The sequence below is a fragment of the Tachypleus tridentatus genome, chromosome 1 (genome assembly GCF_004210375.1).
Source record: "Tachypleus tridentatus isolate NWPU-2018 chromosome 1, ASM421037v1, whole genome shotgun sequence".
Classification (NCBI taxonomy): Eukaryota; Metazoa; Arthropoda; class Merostomata; order Xiphosura; family Limulidae; genus Tachypleus; species Tachypleus tridentatus.
In genome coordinates, this window is record NC_134825.1 from 175,958,240 (window position 1) to 175,978,521 (window position 20,282).

General features: G+C 36.2%; 1 protein-coding gene across 1 annotated transcript; it reads right to left on the minus strand.

Annotated features, from left to right (window-relative positions):
* Positions 1-922: 922 nt before the first annotated feature.
* On the minus strand, positions 923-19,948 carry LOC143233693 (uncharacterized). The gene is made up of 3 exons (XM_076470202.1): positions 19,805-19,948; positions 10,392-10,930; positions 923-9,883 (listed from the first exon to the last, which is right to left on the minus strand). Exons 2-3 carry the CDS (start codon positions 10,791-10,793, stop codon positions 8,591-8,593), a joined length of 1,695 nt encoding a protein of 564 aa, XP_076326317.1. The 5' UTR covers positions 10,794-10,930; positions 19,805-19,948; the 3' UTR covers positions 923-8,590.
* Between the last annotated feature and the right edge of the window lie 334 nt (positions 19,949-20,282).

The window sequence follows — 20,282 nt, forward strand, 5'->3', positions numbered from 1 at the left end:
TTCTCTTCTACATTCTTTAATTTCCTTGGCCACACAACATATTTGTTAACAAAAGGTTAATACGTCATAGATACATTTTGGTAAAATCTGACAATGCCCTTCAAACATCACTGGAGCAAGTCATTTTATATCATACTATGGCTAATAGATATCTGGTTTAATAAAGGTCATCATTTATCGTGGAATCCCCTCCTCTTTAAATTTTGGTCCTCTCCAGTGAACAACTAGATAACAGTCATTGAATGCACTGTTGCAATTGGCAGTGACTTCCTCGGTACAACTGTTCCAGGTTAATGACTGGAACACCTGAATTTTTATTCAGCCATCTAAATATTTAAAAGAAGTTCAACCAGAGAATCAAATGCCCTCTTGTACTTCTGATTTGGTACATTATCTCTATTCATATGTAGAGCCATTCTCTATGTGTATATTTTTTCACATACCATAAGTCTTGAATTCCCATGTACCCCAGATCAATGTTGTTCAACTAAGTCTCCCATGCAGACCAGAATTAACCATTAAGCAAAATAAGCACGTGCTTAGGGCACGAAGGGAAGGGAGAAACCACAGTTCTTCCCCTAGCTATCATGCCCTTAACTCTTTCATTGGCACATTTCAACATTAGTCGATTTTTTTTGCAATTGTCCTTATCTGCTGTGTGCGACTTTACTCTGCATTGTTAAAAAAAACGTTTTGTTTGGCTCGGTGAGTGACTTAAGTTTCGAGAAACTACAAAACTATGTACTGAAGTGAGAAGTCATTGATTTACTAAAGATTACTGTAAAGAGCAGTACAAAATGTTGATAAGACTTCAGGTAAAACATGATCATATGTTATGATGTCTGACCTTAAAGATGAAATATTTTTCTCAATCATTCCCTCTGTTGTGGCTATTTATAAGAAATTATAGTCAGTGGAACTGTTTTGTTTTACTGCTTTATTCAGTCACATATACAGAAAAATAAAAATATACCACATAAACACAAGTCAAATGAAATAGTGACAGATGTGTACACAGACGTGGCTGCTTGAGCTCGTCAGTATGATCCATTTTTAGCAGGGTACATTTCGAAATATTGAAATTCTGGAAAAGGAAATCCTTCTTACTTGTCCAAAACCACCTGTGAAGAACTCATTGAACCAATGGTATAGAAGGTCCATGTGCTCATTGTTGATGAAGTAAATTATTCTGGTTATTTTAACTTGTCAGTTGACTCAGTGCTGGATCTATCACATATAGATCAGTTAAGTATTGTACTTTGATATTTTAAAGATGAGAAGCCTACTGAACGATTTTTAACCTTTCTGTAACTGAAAAGCCATACCGGTGACAAAATGGCAAACTAGGTATTGCAGTACTTATGTGCAGTTTGCAAACTTTAATTTTTGAAAATGTAGGAGTCAGTCTTACGGCAATGCTGCTAACATGTCTGGGCATTATAAGGGGATGTAGCAATCTGGGCATTATGAGGGGATGCAGCAAATGATTTTAGGAGTAAATAAGTTTGTCATATATGTGCCCTGTGCAGCCCATTCACTACATCTGGTAGGCCAAAGTGCTGTTAACTGCTGTCAAGTGGCAGTTTTTCTCTAGTATGCAATTGCTCTATATGTTTTCTTTCAGCCTCAATGAGCTGGTGGAAAATTCTTAAAGCTCGTCTTGGAAATAAAAGTGTGTTAAAATCCTTCTTTGATACCAGACAAGAGGCACACGCTATTGCAACAACAGCAATTTTGAAGTCTTTCTTTAATATTTTGGAAGCTTTAGAATGTCTAGTTGAAGACTAGTCACAAAAGGGAAACACTAAAAGAGAAGCAGACAATATTACAAATAAGATGAAAGAGCTAGAATTGATTTTTATGTTGATCATGTGGACAAGATTTTGCAAAAGTTTCATAAAGCAAGTCAAGTTCTGCAAAATGAGGATGTGAACTTAAAAATGTGCAGATCTGTATAGGTCATTAGCTGACCAACTATGCACTTTAAGGAATGACTTTGAAAGATTTGAAGCAGTTGCAAACGAAATACTACCAGATGTTGATTACAATGCAGCTCAAACTTGCAAACGTATCAGAAAGAAGATATTTAATGATGGAATCATGCATGAACTCAGTCAATATTCGACCCTTTTCTTACTCATATTCTCACTCTAATGTCATCTCTCCCATAACTGTTTCTTATTCTGCACCCTCCTATCCTTACTTGTTCCAACTACTAGGGGTTTAAAATTTAGCCACATATCTCAAAATGAGGTTCATTGTCAGCAACAGTTTCAGTGACTTTCAGCTAGCTTTTGATTAGATGGGGGTATGTTTGACTAATTTGATTCTCCTGTGTGGCTATTCATTACTCGTTCTTGGGTGATCCATGTTTGGTCAGAATAAAATTTCATACTTTTCCTTCCCCACCTTTGTTTCCTCTACCAATTTCCTTTCTATTAACTCAAGATCTATCTACCTGTCTTAAGTCTATTCAAGGTTGTGCTGACTCTTCTTTCCCAGAGAGCTACCACACCCATCAGGTGGCTTTCTCTAGGCTTTTGTTCCAAGTTTTTGTCCTGAGGCCAATCTATCCTGTCTCAACCAATGTTTGATTCTCTCCCAATTTTCCATGGGGTCTTTTATCATACTCAAGTTTTTTTTCTCCAGAACTATAGGTAACCAAGGTAGACATCTTAAATACCTATCTATATATATATATATATTCATATTTCTCATCAATTTGCAGTTTGTCCTCTATATGATTATGTGTCAGTTTTGCAATTAGCCTTTTAGGCGTACCTCAACAGTGTATGCATTTTACTGGATTATCACAACTTTTGCTCAGCTTCTGTATGCTCTAATGTTGTGTTTACACCTCTACATGGACAAGTGGCTCCTGTTAACTCATTTTGGACTAGAGGCCTTCTCAACATGCACATTTGTTGTTGACAGTAGCTGTTAGTGTTGGTTGGATTCTTGGCTTTGTAAAGTTTACTTTTACCTACCCATTATCGTATCTACTTGGATGTATTTTTCCACACACTCTCATTTGGGCCCCCCATTCTCCACTTCTCTGATTAACAGTTTTCAGTTCTCTATGCATTTTCTTCTTGTCCTTCAGCAAGAGGATTCTGTGCAATGGCCTCATATTGTAATGTCTTATCATATCAATATTTTGGATATTCTGGCATCACAAGGTGCTTTGGTTCATTTTTTCCACTGCTCCATTCTAATGATTCCACCATTGTGACTTGTTTCAGTCACTATAGGGGTACCTGTTCCTTTTGATGTCAAACACTGGATCTCCTTTACTGGGTCCTTATGCTACAGATAAATATTTTTGTGTATGTTATATTCGGAGTGCTTTTCACCTTGTAGTGGATCATTTTTCAAGTCCTGACCAGGTCTGTCCCACAGAGTGATTTTTCAACACTCGGGTTTTCAGGTGGCTGTGCAATCTATGAAGGACTTTTCATCTGGATTCTTTTGCCACTTTACTCCAACACCAAGTTAGCTCATTTTTGGTCTCTAGTTTATCATCTTGAAATCCTGGCAGTGAATTTTCCCAGTCAAAACAGGATGAGCAAGTTCCATTTACATTCCTTCCAGATTTGTTTACTTCCTTATTGTGTGGTGATTTTTTTACCCAAAACTTTGGCAGCTCTTGAGGGTCATTCTTTCTTCTCACCGTTTTCTCTTTCATCTGTTTACTACCTTTATTCCTAGTCTGCTTCAGACAGATTACTATGTCCAGTAAGTATTTTTTATCTATTTCAGTGGTTCTTGTTTCCACCTTTCATCTGTGTGTGACATTTTTTCTTCTACCCTTATAATTTGGGATCATCAACTACTTTGACATATTTCTCTCTCTATTTTTCTTCCCAAATTATAACTATACTAGTCAATGAAATAGTTGCCCATCACTGCCATCTCTTTGACTGAATAAATCTGGAGTGGTCTAATTTTCAATATAATTTTTATGGTAATCCACTGCACTCTCCCCCATGTTGGCATTCCTTTGGACTCTTCACTGCATTTTATCCCCTTGTTCTCGTAGTGAACTATGGGTGTCCTCAAAATTTTCCAGTTATGAGCTGCTGTGGTGGTGAACCTTGGAGAGTTTCTTATGAATGTGTTTGCTTCCATTAACTATAGAACAGGACAGTGGTGTTCCACCTCCATGTAGTGAGTTCCAGAGGTTGATGTTACGTGCACCTTCTGTGTAGTTCTGGTCAGAAGATGAGGAATTGTACTCACTTTATGGCTTCTTAGATGTAATTTTTAGTTTTTGTTGAACTCTTTACAACATACTACATAATGTAATATTATCTCACCAGAAGATGGTCTGATGTTAAACTGACTGTGTAAATCACCATCACAAACACTACACTTGTAATGGTGTTTCCCCTGTGCAAGTCAAACATTCAGATTGTTAGTTGCCATAGTTTCCAATCTATATTACATTTTTTGCATATTTTATTCTAACTAAAGTTTCTACAATCATACAATACATATTACAAGCATTATTTCTAATTGTTAACCTGTGATTCTCCTTTTGTAATGTCTCAATATAATATACTTCATTACAGAAAACTTACCTACACCATGGAAAATTATATTACTTTTTAAAAGGTTAAATCCCTACCACAATGTTTTTTTAATTTTGCACGAGCTGTTCCTAATTTAGCAGTGCAAAACTAGAGAAAATGCAGCTAGTCTTCACCACTCGCTGCCAATTCTTGGAATATTCTTTTACCAACAAATAGTAGGACTGACCACCATTTTATAGTGCCCCCATGCCTGAAAGAGTGAGCATGTTTGGTGCGATTGGGATTCGAACCCCGACCGTCAGATTACAAGTTGAGCACACTAGCCACGACAGGTCCACCTTACCACAGTCGTTATGATTGTATGATTTCTAATCTACCTATGTCTGGTTTAAATATCAATTGTTTATGTCATACAACAAAATTTTAGGGTTTATCTCCAGTATATAACTGTATAGCTACTTCCCCCTTTGATGTATTTTAAACAGCTTTCTTCCTAAACCTCTACCACATGTAACAAACTTATATATATATATATTTTAATATATATATTCAAATTTTATGTGGCAAACCATAAATAGACGTGCCACCTAACAAAAGACATATGATGCTCTAGCAAGCCTGAAATGGATAAACCACCCAGTGATGAACAAATGAAAGGTTGTGTCCTGTCTACTGTGGTATGGGAATAGGGAAATAAACATTCAAGATGTTTATCTTGGTTATTCATAAACTAGGAGAAAAGGCCCACTTGAAAGTGAGAAATTATTCCACAGTAAAATGAAATAGCATTAAGAAGTGATTAAGGTGTGACAGATCAATCACAAGCAGTCAGTTGCTAGTTTCCTTGGAGAAAACAAACAGCCTGAAAAAAAACCCAAAGAAGAGTAAGCCACAGATTCAATGGTAATCTAAGAGAGAAGATAATGTACTACCTCAGACAGATCCTGACGTAACAGAAGATAATGTACTACCTCAGACAGATCCTGAGGTAACAGAAAGGAAATGGATGACAAATCCCTTGGATAAAACCTGAAGGACCCACAGATTGCTGGCAAAGTCTTCCCCTGGATGAAAAAACAAACTGAGGCAAACAAGCCCCTGCAAGATTGGAGCCTATAGGGTAATCACTGATATAGTTAGTGGCATAACACTAAGCATCAAATAAAACAATAAAAATATCCCATAGTGGAAGGGATAGGTAAAGTTTTAAAATTGAAATAAGGGATGGTTGAAGCTTTTTACAAAACAAGTGATCAATCAGAAAGGGAGAAATTGACTGTTGTCTCACAGATTACACTCGAGATTCCAAAGTTGCTGGAAGATCTCCAAACACCAAGAGATTCCAAAAATGGGCCAGGTGTAAGGAGATGGTAAATGAACATGAAACAAAACCATATTTCTCCACAAAAGAGCCAGTGTTCACAAATATACCAACAAGGATGTCATTACACAAATACAGCCTCAGAAAAAATATAAGAGTCCTAGTGAACTGTTTCAGAGACAAGGCATATGGAAGACAAGTACCATAAAATAAACATGAGGGTAAATCAAAGACAATAAAATTGGGCAGAGGAAAGCAGAATAAGAGAATTAAGATATACCCAGAACCACCAAATTGGGTAAAATGAATCCTAGTTACTGAGGATTAAGGAATGGGAAATTGGTCTGATGGTTAGTTAAAGCCCACAAAGGGTGAGGCATATCCACACCATTATGTAACTGAGGTACAAAATAACCACCATGAACCCCAATATCAGGCAATGGCAGAAACAAAATACTCAAGGGAAGGAGTATCACCTAACAATGAAGGTAGAAAAATACAGGAAATCAAAAGGGATAAATCAGAACAGACAAAGAAGCCACATTAGACCTAACGGAATACACTGTAAGAACTTAAGACGAAAACAGCAAATTCAGGTAGAAGAAAAAACTGTCAAATGCTTCATCATCCTGAACAGGTTCAACTAGATTAATTGTATACAAATTTCACGAGAGCCATCCATGCAAACAGTCCCTAATTCAGCAGCATGAGACGAGAGAGAAGGTTGTTCAGAAGTTGGACAACATAAAGAGAAAAAGGTTGGCTTGAAAAAGACCAGTATCTTGATGAATAATTACAGATAATTTCAAAGTCCAGAAGCCCAAGTAAATGTGCTAGTAGTGAATACAACTTCCCACGTGCTAACTTGCACTTCAGAATTTATAATGCAACTGAAAACCAATCTCTGTTGGTGAAGAAAGAAAAGCATTGAAAAATGTTTAAGTTCCATAACTGGCAGAAAATTAAATACTGCAATTAAATGAGGTACAAATAACAACCGTAAAATAAGTAGGAAACTGAAAAACAGATATGAAAATACAAAATTTGAAGAGAGCACTAAATAAAATCTGAACATTGTACTGCCAAACAAGTAAGAATTAATTAAAATAAAGAGTAGAGGGAGTTGCATCACGTGTATGTGTTGGGGACAAGTTTATTAGTGAAGGTTTGTTGCATGATAACAAGTAAGAATTAATTAAAATAAAGAGTAGAGGGAGTTGCATCACGTGTATGTGTTGGGGACAAGTTTATTAGTGAAGGTTTGTTGCATGATAATTTGCATAAGGGGTATGTGGAAGTCTAAGCTTGTGTCATGCATAAAAAATTGCGAATAGAGGGCAGCACTGAACAATAATAGTTATGTATACAAGAGAGGTAAGGTACCTTGTCAGAATTGTTTTTTTTATTATTATTTTCACTTGTGTTTCACAAAACAGGGCACTACTTTTTTATTTCAGAAATTTGTAGTTTTCTGCCACTTGTATAGACTTTTATTATTTTAATATGATAATTATATACCCGCTACTTATATGCCCATCATAAGACTATAAATGCAGATTAATTTTCCTGTGGAATATTAACTCTAATTAAATGTTTTAAGAATGTAGTTTAGGGTTTGAGATTAAATGTGGAAATATAGTTTAAACAATTGCATGGCTGTTCCTATCAGATCCACAAACAACCAATAAAAAGCAAACAAATTATCATTCTGTTGTAAAAATTAATGTGGAGCTAGACTAAAATTAGCATAATTTTTATACATCATAAAAATAGGCAGTTGAACCCACGAGTAGTTGTTCTTGATTAGAATTTTGACTTGTATATATTATGTTCAAATGTACTTCTTAATAAAGTTTTAAACCAGGCAAAAATCAAAACAAATTTTTATAAAAATTGTGAATAAATTTTAAAAATCTCTTCCCTAACTTAAAAAACATCAATAATGTGTTGTGGCCATATCTATCAGACTGTAAGCTTTGCTTTCACAAAGACAGACAACGATATGAACCTTGATTTATCTAAAATAATATTCACATTTTCTTAATATTTAAAGAACTTGCTCTGAATATGATAATAAATATATTTATATAAATATAATAAAAACATCATTCCAACTTGACTGGGATTGTAACATGATTTCCACATGATAATTGAGTACAATAACCACTATAACGTCTAGTCTTTGTATTTAAATCTTAAGAAATAATCCAAAACCCTAAATGAAACTGTCATGGTATTCTGATTTATCCTAATTTTGTAACAGTATGATGACTTAATATCTTACAAAAAATAAAAATCCAGATTTCACTGGGATTTGAACAAAAGAAGTGTGCTTCAGACTAGCCATTGAGTTGCTTTGAATATTACCAACAAAAGAAGTGTTATGAACAAAGAGTGGCTTTTAAATATAGATTCCTCTCACACAACAAAGCATTTTTACATCTTCTTTGGTCATTATTTGTTGCAAGTTCTTTACCACACATTACACAAGTGTAAAGTTTCTTTACAATGTATCATCATATCTTCTTGGTCATTACTTATTCCAAATTATTTACCACACACTAAATATACCTCTACAGTTTCCACTCTGTATGTGTTAACATGTTTTCTTTGGCTATTTTTTCCAAATTCATTAATATACATAAATCTACAGTTTGTTCCCACTGTGTACTCTACTGGATTTTAATGTTATCGTTACTTCAAAACTCTTTACCACAAACTAGGCAGCAGTGTGGCTTTAACCAGTGTGTATTCCTTTGTGAATTTTTAGATGATATCTACTTTGAAACGGTGTGCCACACACTATACATCTGTATGGTTTCTCACCAGTATGTGTCCATCTATGTGCTTTAAGTTGGTTACTTCTTGCATACTTTTTGCCACAATCTGCACAATTGTATGGTTTCTCCCCAGTGTGTATCCTTTTATGTGCTTTAAGTTTGTCATTACTTCCAAATTTCTTACCACATTCTACACAACTGTATGGTTTCTCTCCGGTGTGTATCCTTTGGTGAACCCTTAGATAATTATTTCTTGCAAATGTTTTCCCACACACTAAACAATTATATGGTTTCTCTCCAGTATGTGTCCTTTGATGAGTTTTAAGTTGACTACTTCTTCCATATTCTTTACCACACTCTAAACAACTGTAAGGTTTCTCTCCAGTGTGTACTCTTTCATGTCTTTTAAGTTCATTATTACTCCTAAATTCTTTACTACACTCTAAACAATTGTACGGTTTCTCTCCAGTGTGAACCTTCTCATGTCCATTAAGTTGACTTTTATTCCTAAATTTTTTATCACAAACTACACAAGTATATGGTTTTTCCCCAGTATGTACACTTTCATGTTTCTTTAACTGATTATTGCTTCGAAATCCTTTATTACACGATACACAAGTGTAAGGTTTTTCTCCAGTGTGTATCCTCACATGGTCTTGTAAACATGTACTTGATACAAATTTTTTTCCACACTCTACACAAGTGTAAGGTTTCTCCCCAGTGTGTATCCTTTCATGTCTTTTAAGTTCATTATTACTTCCAAATAATTTACCACACACTAAACAACTGTACGGTTTCTCTCCAGTGTGCACCTTCTCATGTGTGCTAAGCTGACTTTTACTCCTAAATTTTTTATCACAAACTAAACAAGCATACGGTTTTTCCCCTGTATGTACCTTCTCATGTTGTTTTAATTGACTATTGCTTCGAAATCCTTTATTACACAGCACACAACTATATGGTTTCTCTCCAGTGTGTATCCTCACATGTATTTGTAAGCAGGTATTTGTTAAAAATTTCTTTCCACATACAACACAATTATATGGTTTGTCACCAGAGTGTGCCCTCTTATGTCTTTTAAACTGACTGCTACTTCGAAATCTTTTACTACACATTACACAACTGTAAGGTTTCTCTCCAGTGTGTATTCTCAGATGCATTTTTAAGTGACTCTTTGTTAAAAAGTGTTTTCCACACGCTAAACAACTGTATGGTTTCTCTCCAGTGTGTACCTTCTCATGTTCATTAAGCTGACTTTACTTCTAAATGTTTTATTACACAATGTACAACTGTATGGTTTTTCTCCAGTGTGTATCCTCTGATGTATTTTCAAGTTACCTTGTGTTACAAATTGTTTACCACAAACTAAACACTCATATGGTTTCTCTCCAGTATGCACCTTCCCATGTCCATTAAATGCACTCTTACATCTATACTTTTTTATCACAAACTAAACAAGTGTATGGTTTTTCCTCAGTGTGTACTCTCTCATGTTGTTTTAACTGGCTATTGCTTCGAAATCCTTTATTACACGCTACACAGCTGTATGGTTTCTCTCCAGTGTGTATCCTCAGATGTATTTTTAAATTACCCTGTGTTACAAATTGTTTGCCACAAACTAAACACTCATATGGTTTCTCTCCAGTATGCACCTTCTCATGTCCATTAAGTGCACTCTTACATCTAAATTTTATCACAAACTACACAAGTGTAACGGTTTCTCCTCAGTGTGTACTCTCTCATGTTGTTTTAACTGACTATTGCTTGAAATCCTTTATTACACACCACACAGTTGTAAGGTTTCTCTCCAGTGTGTATCCTCAGATGTATTTTTAAGTTGGCCTGTGTTACAAATTGTTTGCCACAAACTAAACACTCATATGGTTTTTCTCCAGTATGCACCTTATTATGTCCATTAAGTGCACTCTTACATCTAAATTTTTTATCACAAACTACACAAGTGTATGGTTTCTCCTCAGTATGTACTCTCTCATGTTTTTTTAACTGACTGTTGCTTCGAAATCCTTTATTACATACTACACAGCTGTATGGTTTCTCTCCACTGTGTATCCTCAGATGTATTTCTAAGTTGCTCTGTGTTACAAACTGTTTTCCACACACCACACAATTGTGTTCTTTCTTTCCAGTATATGTTTCCATGTGATGATTTCTTTCCACTTCTTTGTCACACTCAATACTACAGTACAATTCAACTTCATTAAGGGAAACATTATGCCTTTTTTGGTTATTTACAACTGACTGCTTTCCACAATAGTTGTTCAAGAAGGTCTTTGTATCTAGAATTAAAAGATAAATTTAAAGAAACAAATGAATTACTAACAATATTATATATATATAGCAATTTAGTAACTAATAATTTTAATTAAAGATTAACTAACAGTTAGCTTTAGAGAAATATCCAAATCATCTTTGAAAAGTTATACATACATCACAAACCAAACCAAATCTAGAAATAATGGTACAGTTACGTCATAATCCTTGTAAAAATGTCTATTCAATATTACAAAATGACCTGGATAACACATTATTAAACAATCAATGGCTACAATACTTAAAGACAACTTTTGTCAAAAATTCTTACAGTGGCAGAAACATGAAAATGGTTGTTAGTATAACAGAGGGAGCAAAACACATGTAGAATAAGTACCGATAAGGTGAAACGTACATTCTTATTAATAATGAAGAGAAACTTGTGGTTGAGTGACCAATTCTATAACACACACAAAGAGAACATTCAAAACACTGTAGAGTGAAGAACAAACACTATAATAAGAAGTATTAGCATTTCATAAAATAAAGAGAAATATTAAATTTCTTGTAGAGAATGTAGGTATTCAGTGTTTATTGGCACAAAGCTACAAGGCTATCTGTGTGACAGACAAGATGTGGTACAGTATAGGTATAGGGCAGTTAAGGTAAAAAGTAAATTATGTAAAATTAGGAACTGCCAGGAAGACTGAAGCAAGAAGTACACCCTTGCTGTCAATCACCTGAAGGGCCTTTCTAGTCCTGGGTTCAAGTCAAAATAAAAATTGAAATGTGTAAAAGAAATTATGCTAAAACACTATATAGTCTGATAAAAAACCTTAAATTAAGAGTGAAAGACCAATGGCTCTTAAAGATGAAACAAAAATGAGTGAGATGGGCAGTGCCACCTATAACATGGGCCAAATTCAACGGCATACCCACCTTATACATATCTTTAAAATGGTGTCGTCGTTCCAGGTCGTAACGACGGTATGATAATAAAATGTGGATGATTGTCATCTGAGTGCCACATAGACCACACATTGGTGCAGCAGTTCCAGATAAAAGGAAGTGGTGGGTTGAAAACTGTGACCAATGTTAGCCTTGCCAAAACAACCTCCTCTCTTTGATCCTTACAGAAGCAAGAGAGCCAAAGACCTAGAGGTTTGATTTGAAAAAGCTTGTTATTGTGTTGCTCATTCCAGGTTGCCTGCCATCTGGTGTACAGTCTGGATTTGATAACTGGACCATAGTCCATGTAAGGAATGGGTACTGGGATGATAGATCCAGAACAGACAGACTTTGCTCCTCTGTCAGCCAGCTCATTACCACAAATACCAACATGACCTGGTATCAAAAAGAATTGGATGGAGACAGATGAGAGAGAAAGATGGGCCAGTTTGTTTTCAATATTGATGAGAAGAGGGTGGTGACTATCAGGGAATAATTCCAGGGCCAATAGACAGCTGAGTGAGTCCGTATATATTGTACAATTTGTATATTGCATTATTTCAATATGATTTAAGGCAAGAGAGATGACATACAATTCTGCAGTGAAAACAGAAAATGTAGGGAGGAGTCTGTGTGCCACAATCGAACTGTCACAAACCATGGCTGAGCCCACTGAGTCACCCAATTTGGAACCATCTATATATATAGGAATGGATGGAACATATGAAAGATGTTCAGCAAAGAAAGAATGATATTTCCAAGTGCGTGTATCTGCTTTCCTCAGATGACTCAAAGATAGGTTACAACTGGGGACAGTTATTTGTCATGGTGGAATAGGCTGATTTGAAGAAACTGCAATGTTATTCAAGGATAAATCCAAATCTTCTAATTGTGCCTGGATATGGAGATTAAAAGGAACAATGGCAGATCTTCTGTTATTAAAAAGTGTGGTCCATTGTGGTTAGAAAACACAACTCCATCTAGGATGCTTTGGTAAGGATTGAAGTTTAGAAGCATACAAATGGTGAATATACAGAGGGGGGTTCATGAGATTCCACATACAGACTTTGCATGGGAGAAGTATGAAAGGCTCTGGTGATGGACAGGATCCAACATTTTCAGTACTGTGGTTCTGGAAGAACCATAAACCACAGACCCATAGTCAAGTTTGGATCGGACGAGGGTAAGATAAATTTTGAGCATGGAGTATCAATCTGCTCCCCCAAGAAGTAGAAGAGAGGACATGGAGAATGTTAAAAATTTTAGACATTTGATATGAAGTTGCTTGATGTGTGATATAAAATTTAATTTACAATCAAATATAAGACCTAAGAACTTTGCCTCAGGGATGACAGGAAGTACAACATCATCAAGATGAAGTTCTGGATCTGGGTGGATTCTCTGTTTGTGACAGAAATGTATACAAATGGTTTTAGAGAGTGAAAGTTTAAAACCATTTGCCATGGTCCACTTCACTATCAAATTGATTGCAGTTCGATAAACCTCATGTTTGATGACTGACATGAGATGTGAAAGTCATCAACAAAAAGACCGTTTGCAACTGTAGGGGGTAGCTGTTCACTGATGGCATTGAACTTTATAATGAAAAGTGTGACACTCAGAATACAGCCCTGAGGGACTCCAAATTCCTGTGGGAAAAAATGAGAATGTGTTGAGCCCACACGGACTTGGAATCGCCACTTCATTAAGAATTGCTGGATAAAAAAGGGTAAGTTTCCTCGCAATCCATACGAGTGAAGATCTCATAAGATGCCATATCTCCATGTTGTATTGCAAGTTTTTCTAAATAAAAAAAAAAGTAACAAGATGTTGTCACCTTAAAAAGGCTTCTCTGATTGATGTTTCAAGGTGAATTAAGTGGTCTATGGTCGAGCGTTGTCTTCAGAACCCACACTGAGTAGGTGAGAGGAGGTTGTTTGATTCAAGAAACCAAACAAGGTGGTCATTGATTATCCTCTCTAAGATCTTACTGAGACAACTTGTCAAAGCAATGGGACGGTAATTCAAGGGAATTGTTGGATCAGTCCCAGGTTTCAGAATAGGGAGTATGATAGCCAAGCATCAGGATAGACATTTTTCTGCCATATCCAATTAAAGACAGTTAGGAGAATACTCAGGGAGTTCTGGGAAAAGTGGCATAACATCTCATAGTGTATATTATCAGGTCCAACTGATGTATTGCCAGACCAATGAGTAGCAAGTTTGAGTTCCATCAGTGTAAGGGAGTGATTGTAGTCATAGGAATGGTCAGATGAAAAGGAAAGAGGCAGATGCTCTGCCTGTGTTTTAATGGCTAAAAAGGAAAGGGATAAGTTTGAAGAGCTAGATACTCGAGAGAAGAAGTCCCCAAGAGTATTGGCAATACTCTGTGCATCTGCAACTTCATGGCCATCAGATATTAAGATAGAGAGGGGGGCGGAAATTTATCTTCCACTCACCCTCCGGATCTTATCCCATATAACTTTTGTGCTGGTGGTTGAAGAAATGCTGGAGGTGTAATCCAAGATTCCTTCTGGCTTTGATAGCTAACTTGCCGAGCATGTGCACGGGCTTGCTGATATGCAATGCGGTTTGAGAGCGTGGGGCATCTTTGAAATTTATCACAAGCACACTTCCGAGTTTTCCGTGTTATAGAACAGGCAGCATTCCACCAAGGACAGAACATGTTGAGGTTTTAGGGATGCATCGAGAAGCAGCTTGTATAATACTGTTGGTTATTGCTGCTATACAATCATATATGGATGATTTACATAAGATGACAGGATCCAATTCCAAGAGAGTAGTGAAAGAAGGCAGTTGGCCTGGACCAACTTCCACCAAGGTACATGGGTCGAGTAGAACTAATCATGGCCAATCTCTCGTAAGATGATGGGAAAATGATCACTACCTTGTGGATTAATGTCAACCTCCCAGGAAAAGTGAGTGAGTAGCGAAGGGGAACAGACAGAAAGATCTATAGCTGTAAATGACTGACTAGGTGCATGAAAATATGTCTAAGAGCCAGTATTGAATAGAGCAAAGTTGTGGTTCAGGAGCATATGCTCTATGGCACACCATCTCATATCAATATGGGAGCCATCCCAGTGGGGATTACGCCCATTGAAATCTCCCCAGATTAAAATGGGGGTAGGCAGTTGCTCAATGAGGGTATCAAGGTCTGATTGATTATAATGCATTTCAGGTGTAAGGTATAGAGAGCAAATAGTGATGGTACAACCCAAGGAGACACAGATGGCTACAGCCTCCAAGGGTGTGGTCAATGATAGGGACCAGGTGGGCACATGTTGATCAACCAGCAATGCAACTTCCCCAAGTCCCCATCCTACACACAGCCTGTCATTCCGGTATAATGAACAGTGTTGAATAGTAACTGTATTTGTAAGCTGTAGAAATGTTTCCTGCAAACTAAAGACATATATATGGGATGATAAAAGGCAATCAGATCTTTGATGTCAGTCACATTTGATTGTAAACCTCAACAATTCCACTGAATTAGTGTGGCCATGTGCAATTATTTCAGAGAAAATGGTAGAGAGTCCTTCTGCTTATGACCTCATTTTATTTTCTTTATTGGATGCGGGTCTATCACCCTCTATGGATCCTGCTCTAGCTCGAATGGTCGGGTCTGAATTTATCAGTACACGTACTAATGATTGAGGGCACGGACGAATGGTTTATTTAATTTTGGGGTATCAAGATAGGGAGACCCCACGGAAACATCTTTACTTGAAGAATGTTAAGTTGGGAAATGACTGGAAGGTGTGGTCAGGACAGAGATGGAAGGAGACACTGGTTTGTGAACTGTGTTGATTTTGGAAAGTGTTTCATTAAGATTTGCTGGTGAAGATTGTGTTGGGGATAGGGTAAGGGACTCCCATTATAATAATAGAACAGGTTACAGCAGCACAAGTTCTGGTCGGAATAGGTGATGATAATTTTCGAGCCTCTGTGTAAGTGAGATTGTTATGATAATTTTCAAGCCTCTGTGTAAGTGAGATTGCTATGATAATTTTCAAGCCTCTGTGTAAGTGAGATTGTTATGATAATTTTCAAGCCTCTGTGTAAGTGAGATTGCTATGATAATTTTCAAGCCTCTGTGTAAGTGAGATTGTTATGATAATTTTCAAGCCTCTGTGTAAGTGAGATTGTTATGATAATTTTCAAGCCTCTGTGTAAGTGAGATTGTTATGATAATTTCCAAGCCTCTGTGTAAGTGAGATTGTTACGATAATTTTCGACCCTCTGTGTAAGTGAGATTGTTATGATAATTTTCAAGCCTCTGTGTAAGTGAGATTGTTAACGATAATTTTTAGACCCTCTGTGTAAGTGAGATTGTTACGATAATTTTCGACCCTCTGTGTAAGTGAGATTGTTACGATAATTTTCGACCCTCTGTGTAAGTGAGATTGTTATGATAATTTTCAAGCCTCTGTGTAAGTGAGATTGTTATGATAATTTTCAAGCCTCTGTGTAAGTGAGATTGTTATGATAATTTTCAAGCCTCTGTGTAAGTGAGATTGTTATGATAATTTTCAAGCCTCTGTGTAAGTGAGATTGTTATGATAATTTTCAAGCCTCTGTGTAAGTGAGATTGTTATGATAATTTTCAAGCCTCTGTGTAAGTGAGATTGTTATGATAATTTTCGACCCTCTGTGTAAGTGAGATTGTTATGATAATTTTCGACCCTCTGTGTAAGTGAGATTGTTATGATAATTTTCGACCCTCTGTGTAAGTGAGATTGTTATGATAATTTTCGACCCTCTGTGTAAGTGAGATTGTTATGATAATTTTCAAGCCTCTGTGTAAGTGAGATTGTTATGATAATTTTCAAGCCTCTGTGTAAGTGAGATTGTTATGATAATTTTCAAGCCTCTGTGTAAGTGAGATTGTTATGATAATTTTCAAGCCTCTGTGTAAGTGAGATTGTTAACTGTCTTGAGTCGTTGTATTTCTTTTTCTTCTACCCATTTAGGGCAAGAGGTAAAATAAGAAGGATGTGTACCATTACAGTTTACACAATGTGGTTCGAGTTGGCATTCGGTGGCATTATGGTCTTTACCACCACAACGGGCACAGGTAAAGGAACCATGGCAAGATTGTTTTGAATGATCAAATCGTTGACAATGGAAACATTGTACAGGATTTGGAATATAAGCTTGCACCTTAAAATTCAGATATCCTGCTTTTATTGTGGTGGGAGGATGTGGTACAGTAAATGTGAGCATTAGAACATTTGTTAGTTCCAGAATTCTATCTTTTCGAGTGAAGATTCGGCGTACTGCTGTGACACCTTGGCTGGTGAAACCTGCGAGGATCTCCGATTCGGGGACAGTCCTTAAATCTCTTTCAACTGTGACTCCTCTGGAAGTATTCAAAGTGGAATGAGGAGTAACTTCAATGGCTATGTCCCCCAAGGCCTTTGATGTCAGGAGGAGTTTGGAATGCTGTGATGAAGATGTTTCCACTAAGATGTCTCCCGAACATGGCTTTTTTACTGATTTAGAGGAGTCAGTAAGCCCTTCTGAATAAAAAATGGGGACATCTGCCCCAGAGGTTTGTTACTTAAGGGATGCAAAATTAAAAATCGCAGGACAGATTCAAGTGGTGAGATAGGCTGTACAGATTCACCAATGCGTGATCATTTTCCAGCAGTTGGGTTTTTCTTGATGGTTTCAAGTTCAGTTATTTTTTTGTTTTAGGAGTATCCATAATAAATACAAAATTTTTCGGTGCCAACTTACCCCACCCACCATGGAGCCCTACAAGGGGATACACTACAGTGCCTTAAGGGCACTGCAGCAATGCCAGGGTTTCGTGAGCACTATACCCGAACACCAGTGTCAGACACAATGTCCACAACCCTTCTGTTGATGTCCTATGCTGGTACTCAGTTGACCCTGGCCCAAATGGACTAGCCGATTGATCCTGGGGGGCCAACCCCAAGACTGCCCATTTACAGGAATTCAAGGCCAAAGTGGTATGTTGGAGTTAGATCCCTCAACCACCAAGATTCTCTCCTCCCCTTCATGGGTTACCACACACAGCAAACATGCAGGTGGATGTTTAGATCCTAGAGGAGGTAAACTGTAAGAACAGAACCTTCTCTAGGAGGTCCCTTGCCACGTACAGGAATCCACATCGAAAGGCTTTTAGAGAATATTACAATATATTTCCTTCTCTGTTAATATGTATACAAATTGAAATTTCTTTAGTTTTGACCTGGAAAGTTCATTCACCAAACAGAAACTTTGCTTGCTGCTGGTTAGAACAACAATGCCACTCACTAGTTGGCAAATTATTGTATTTTCTTACAGGAAGAAGGGCTTGTAACACCTGGAATAGAAAGCTGTCACTTCAGTTGGCAAACAGGTTCAACACTTGACCACTCAGAAATGGAGCATGAATGTACAGAGTTCACATTATTGTACTTTCTGGTATTGCATGTCAGGTCATCTTATGACAGATAAATTAAAAGTTTTGAAATCTGAACTCTCACTTTTGCACAAGATTTTATCCTTACTTTTAACACTGAATACATAATGAGAATTTGACAAGTTTTGACTTTTTATTGTATTTCAGGTTTAAATTTAAAAATTACAGAAAAGGTGAAATGGTTTGCGAAATTTTTGAAGCTAAGTACTTATTAGGTTATATAAAATTAAATTAGGTTAGATAATGAAAAAACAGTCATTCACAAGGAGTACTTGTGAACAACACCTGAAATACGTAATTAAACAGTATCATGAACTGCACATTCACTAAGTCACTTGGTGCATTCCAAAATGCACATGCACAAAATTTCAATCTCATATTTTGTAAGCTGAATTTAAATAGCTAAAACTGCTTATTACTCATTGTGATAAGACAAATACTTTAAATGATGTAAACAGTATTATCCATAACTTAATGAATACTTGAATGGTATCTGTTAAAATGAAGTTGGCCTGAATTATACACTACTCAGGATCTGTCCTGTCACATGCCCTATGATAAATTATGATAATTTATTTACTCTCACACATTGAAACAAATGTGATCTTTTGCTAACTTTATTTCAGTTCAAGTTGTATGTAGTCTTACACACTGTTTGTGCTTTTTGTTTTGGACATGTTTGCATACATGTTTCAAGCACCCATTTACTGGTGATGAGTATTCTAGATGGCATTGAAAACAAATATAGTTTATGTAGCTCCTCAGGAAAAAAAATATATGCCTAATTAAAATGTAAATTTGACTTTTGTAATGTTTGATTTAAAACTGGCAAAATGACTACTTTTATAAAACTTACACTGACAGTTTTGTTCATCAATTTTGATTGGTTGATTGATTTAGTGTTTTACAACACAAAGCTGCTAGACTATCTTCACCAAACATCCGGTAAAAAGTTAAAAGGAAATTAAAGTAAAACAAAACAAAATTTAAAAAACACATAAATAGCATTAAACCAATGTTTACATCAAGTCTACAATGAGAAAAACCACAGTAATGTCACACAGTGAAACATACCACAGAGAATCAAGTCACCTTCTCTGTTGTAGCCAAAGAATTACAAAGGAGAACACAATAATCAAAACCTTCTTCTAAAGAAAGATATGAGATGAACATTTTCTAAAACAAAGAGATGCCAGATTTTTAAAATGAGTATCCAAGCTAATAAAGTGCATGTTTACAAAAATCTCAATGGCAGTATTAAAGTAGTTGGTTGGTTGGTTGATTCATTCAGTGTTTTGTGGTACAAAGCAGTTAGGCTATCTGTGCCAAACATCTGGTAAAAAGGTAAAAGTACAGTAAATGTAGTAAGATTCATAAAAGGAAATGAAGGTGAAATAAAAAAAGAGTTTAAAAACATTAATAACATAAAACCAATGTTAATATCTAGTCTACAACGTTATGAGAGAAACTACAGTAAGGGAAGTTGTAAAGGACTTACTGTAGGATATTGGTAATTATCATAACCTGCCAGGAAGACTAACAGGTAAGTACAAGAACCACCGTCAGTCACCTGAAGTTGGCCTTTCCAGGCCTGGTTCCAAGTTATGTGTCATTATGGTCATTTTCAAAAAGGAAAGTAATAAAGAGGTTTTAAAAGACATGTAGCAAAATTATAATAATAACTCGCCAGGACGACTAACAGGTAGTTCAAACAGCAGCGTTAATCACCTGAAGTTGGCCTTTCCAGTCCTGGTGTCGAGTTATTTAATGTTAAGGCCATTTTTAATTTCAAATCGAACAAGATGAACTGTGATTTTTAAAAGGGAGCCACATTAAAAAGGTGTAATGCATAAATTAAAAAACTTAAATGACATTAAAAAGATTAATGGCCTTTAAAAAACTAAAAACTTTATCAAGGTGGACAGTGTCACCATCACCAATAACACTGTCTAATGTCATGGACAAAACATGGTGCA